Source organism: Phalaenopsis equestris, unplaced genomic scaffold (assembly GCF_001263595.1).
Source record: "Phalaenopsis equestris unplaced genomic scaffold, ASM126359v1 Scaffold001151, whole genome shotgun sequence".
Taxonomy (NCBI): domain Eukaryota; kingdom Viridiplantae; phylum Streptophyta; class Magnoliopsida; order Asparagales; family Orchidaceae; genus Phalaenopsis; species Phalaenopsis equestris.
In genome coordinates this window covers 163,120-168,203 of record NW_018165590.1, presented here as the reverse complement: position 1 = coordinate 168,203, position 5,084 = coordinate 163,120, and the positions used below count along the sequence as shown (strand labels likewise).

Below are 5,084 nucleotides of genomic sequence, written 5' to 3'. Positions count from 1 at the left end.
CATTTTGTCTTTAAGTGTAAAGCCACTCATCCACCTAATCATTCTCATCTCAGCAACACTTAACTTAGTTTTATGATTCTCTTTTAAAAGCCAACATTCTGTGCCACAGAGCATTGCAGGTCTCGCCATCATTTTATAAAATTTTATTTCCAGTCTAACCGGTACTTTTCTATCACACAATAGACCCTTGCAGGTCTCGCCATCATTTTATAAAATTTTATTTTCAGTCTGACCGGTACTTTTCTATCACACAATAGACCCGAAGCATTCCTCCACTTCAACCAACTTGAAATCTACTAATATCATCCACATCAATATATCCCGATCAATATAACCATCACTTTGAACAACAGACCCAAGATATCTAAAGCGTTCACGCCTTGTAATAATTTGATCACCCATAGTTACATTTCTATCACTAGAGCTACTACTACTAAAATTAAATTCCATGAATTCAGTTTTAGTTATACTCAAACGAAGGCTTTTAGAATCCAAGGTACACCTCCATAATTAAAGTTTTTCCAGAGCTTTTTCTCTCGTCTTATCCACTTGAAAGAAATCATCAGTAAAAAACATGCACCAAGGTACATCATTCTGTAAGTGTCCAGTAAGACCATCCATAACTAAAGCAAAAAGATATGAGCTTAAAGCTGATCCATGATGTAAATCAACATAATAGGGAATAATTTGGTCAATCCTCCTTCTGTTCAAACACAAGTAACAGTTCTTATATACATATCATTAATGACTTGAATATAAGTCATATCAACACCTTATTTCTCAAAAACTCTCCAAAGGATATCTCTTGGAACCTTATCGTAGGCTTTTTTCAAATCAACAAAAATCAAAGGATGTCTCTAGATGTCTCTAGAAACTACACAACCATATCCATAGATAAAACAAGGAAATGGATCATAAACCTAACGTAAGGGACATGCTATTCAAAAGTATTTTGTGAATAATAAGTTTAAGTTTTCATACGACACACTTCACATGAAAGAATATAAAATGAGAATGTATAAAGTTGACCAATAATATTTTGCAAAGGATGATGATGATGATAGAACACAATTATGAAAAATTAAAAAGAAAATATCATCTTTTCACCTTCAGGACCAGCAAACGAATCCCCAAGTAACATATCTTTAACTGAATTGGGATAGATATTCTGATTAGGATAAAGAAACCATACCAAGAATTTTCCTGGAAAAAAAAAATTACTTAGAATACATGAAAAATCAAGAATAATAAATTTGGGTTGAGCAGTATCCTTTAATTCAGGGAAAATGGATTGATGAGTATATGTTTATGGGTTTCTAAAAAATTTTATCGAATTCATGATAGCATAAAATACGAGCTTCCCTTGCCCTACTCTAATAGTAATTAGAAAAAGTTACAATTCAAGCTTATTGTTCAATTTGGTCTTCAAAAATATCAAATTGGGATTATTGTATTATGTCGAAGACCACATCAAGCTAAGAAAAAAAAAGTAAAATAAAAACCAAAAAAAAAAAACACATTAAGCTGGCATGCAGGATTTATGATGAAAGTTAGTTGAAAAGAGAATAAATAAATAAATTTGCATATCTAACTAAACAATGTTGAGATGATCTTGGCCTTCAAAAGAAAAGCCACAGTATCAGTACTAAATTATGAGGTTGTTATGTCGGTGCCTAAGAACAATTTAGTCTTTCGTGCACATAAGGGTAATTTAGTCTTTTATTATTTATTATTGTTTAGTATAAATATGGCTAACATGTCTAGGGTTAGGGATATGCATGAAATTGTTATCTTGAATCTTAAGATTAGGGGTTGTGAGAGATTTTCTACCTCTTTAATTATAGAATTTGGGAGAGATTGCCTACCTCTCAAATTGTAAGTGCTTATCTTATGTACTAATGTTGAGTTGTTTGAAGTTCTTGCAATAAAATATTTTATTTAACTTATTTCTACCGAGAATTATCTCAAATGGTATCAAAGCAATTGATTATGGTAATCAACTAGATTGTTGTGTTCCTCGTGACACTACAACCACGATAAAAGCTATCTGGGAGGGAAACGATGCAATGCAATCAAGATTCCGGAATCGCGCCACCAATGCGTGACCGAAGCTCGTAATACAACCGTGATTGCGCTAACAATGAAGCAACAACCAATCACGAGGGTTTAGAACAATATCATCCAGAGGCTTCATGATCGAAGCTCGTGATTCAGTCGCAACAGAAAAGACCAACAAGATCATAGCGTGAAAACGCTACTTTGTGAGCAGACAACGACAATATAGGATGATGGGATGGCATAATACTTGTAAAACAGCAATGACTTGAGACAGTAAGCATGTTTTTGGATAACAATAAGCCCTAGTTGGAAGCAATCGACGAGATCGAGGCCATACATGACCGGACAGTCCAATTCTAGCAAGCTATAAATTCAAACAGGAACGCAGCATACAATGCCGCTTTTGTGACCTAGCCTCGCGAAATGGTAGTGATCCGGGATAGGTGAGAGGCCAAAGAAGGGATCATGGGCGAGTGCGAATACACTTATCCGAAGTCAAACTCATTAAGATATTGTAGAGAGCAGCACAGAAAGCGGATGCTTTGGAAGAGAAATTGGAAAAAGCAAAACAACTTAAATCCGAGATAAAGGAAAAGTTTTCTCCATTGACATTTGATTCGAGACTAGATTTGAGACTATGAGGAGATGATAAGGAAGCTTATTGAAATACAATTCAAGACCCCGTCGAGAGCTTAAATTGCAAACCCTAACCAAAGGTTGACCAAAGAATTCATAACCAGATCAAAAGGGAAGAGATCAGACGTAAGGACCATTAGGAGGAAAGCATCCACCATCATGAACTCCCCCTTAGAACCCTAATTGCGGGTGGATTAGAGGTTTTCAATGGAGGGGGTTGGGCAAATAGAGGGGCTGAGAGGAGCACGAACAAGGAAGGAGAGAAGCCGGGATGAGTTATTACTATGATCGAAGGAGGGATGTTTATCCTAAATATATAGGAGGAAAAACCGAAGAGAGGAGTTGTGTTGGAGATGCTCGGGTTAGGAAACTGAAGTTGTCAACCTCGAGAGAAAAAATGTACATGGATGGATGTACCAGGTGCGATTTTTTGCGATGAATTGGCTAAATGAAGAGGAGAAGATCATGGAGGCAGGGTTATGTTTGGAGGAGAGGCCCTAGCATGGTTTCAATGGAGGGAAGCTAAGTATCCTATCTGATCATGAAACTAATTTTGAGGATTGTTTGTTGAAATGTTTCCAATCCATTCAAGAAGGAGACCTACAAAAGCAAATCTATGGCTTAACACTTGAGGGGATTGTCATGAAATATAGGAAGATTTGAGTTATTGTCGGGACGTTTGAAGGGAATTTCCAAAGCTAGATTGGAGGGGAACTTCATGAAGGGCCTGAATCCCGATATATGGGCAGCACTCTGACTATTTAGACCAATGGGATTGAGGGAGATGATGGAGCTCGCCCTGATGGTGGAAGTCAAAAACCAGATGAATAAGACTAGCAAAAGCAATATCACGGGAGGATTCCATAAGTGTAAGTTGACAACCATGACACTAAGGAACCAGGCAGTTTCATTTTAGGAGGCACCGAAGCAGAAGAATACAAGGTCCCATATTGGGGGAAATTTCAAGTGCCCCACAGAGGAAGAGGTGCACGACAAGAAATCAAAGGGATTATGTTTCCGATGTAATCAGAAGTATGCCCCAAGCCATCGGTGCAAATATCACATGCTCCATGTATTTTTAGTTTGTGAGGGGGAGAAGGCTAATAGTAAGGATTCAGCGGAAGAAGCGGTGGAGGGAAATAAGCACTTACACCTAAATGTAACAGAGGCATCCCTCAACTCAGCGGGTCGGATATACTCTAAATCACACAATAAAGGTGAGGGGACAAATCAACGAGCAACCGGTAGTGGTGTTGGTGGATGGTGGGCCTACTCCAACTCAAATCGGGTGGTGGATTAATTGAGGTTGGAATTAGTAGATACATGACATTTTGGGTTATGATGGGGACAGGGAATGTAGAGAACAGCATAAGAATTTGTAGGGGATTGGTTTGACACTATAGGGCATACAAGTGGCAGATGTCCTTCCATTGGATTTGGGAAATACTAATGTGATTCTAGAGATGAATGGGTTATAGACAATCGGAGAGACCAAGGTGGATTGGAAATAATTGAGCATGGAGATTAGAGTAGAGGGGAGGAAGATCGTGCTTCATGGTGACCCTAGCCTGTGCAAGCCCTTGGTGTCAGCGGATCCATCAAATGTGGCAGCATATTGGAGGGGCCACTACCTAAGACCTGGAAGGGGTTGGGAAAGTTTATGGGACACATGATACTATCGAAAGTTTGTGATGGTTTGTAATTTGATTGTGTGGAGATAATCTTCAGTGGGGAAAATTGACGACCCAAATTTGTTAAAGGTCATGATGATTGTACCAGTGATGACGATGATAATTAGACTATGCTAGTTTATGAACGGGAGCCACACCATTTGATCTAACAACAGTTTATTTCTTCCCGCTTTGAGGACAAGGTGTAATTTTTTAAGGGGAATATTATTGTGTCGGTGCCTTAGAGCAACTTAGTTTTTTGTGTGCCTAAGGGCGATCTCGAATTGTAGGTGCTTATCTTATATATTTGTGTTGAGTGTTTTAAATTCTTTCAATAAAAGAATTTATTTGCCATAATTTCTAGGATGTACATAAAAGACACAAATAAAATTATTTTTATGAGTAAAATTCCTGATTTGAAAATTTGGGATACTCGTGAAAAAACAAATTATATGTGGAATAAAGTAACAAACACTATTAAACAAGTGACAAAATTTGTACTTGGACAATCAAAAGAAAAAGTTTATATAAATAAAAATAGTTGGTAGTGGAATAATAATATACAAAGAAAAGATAAAATATAAGAAGTTATGTTATAAAAATTGATTTAAATGTAAAAGTTTAGAGAACTGGGAAAAAAATCAAACGGCCCGTAGAGAGTCTAAGAGAATAATTTGTGACGCTAAAAATTCTGCTTTTAGTGATCTTTATAATAAATTA

The 5,084-nt window shown here is 37.0% G+C and overlaps 1 protein-coding gene across 5 annotated transcripts in view; it reads right to left on the bottom strand.

Moving 5' to 3' along the window:
- LOC110033367 overlaps positions 1–5,084 on the bottom strand; it is a 47,820-nt gene that overhangs the window by 16,772 nt on the left and 25,964 nt on the right. For 3 of the 5 annotated variants that reach the window (XM_020737319.1, XM_020737321.1, XM_020737317.1), the window contains one exon: positions 1,097–1,203. The exons of 1 other annotated variant lie outside the window; for it this stretch is intronic. In XM_020737319.1, coding sequence (XP_020592978.1) covers positions 1,097–1,203 — 107 coding nt within the window. The remainder of the gene's footprint in view (positions 1–1,096; positions 1,204–5,084) is intronic. One more of the 5 variants, XM_020737318.1, reaches the window with a different exon arrangement.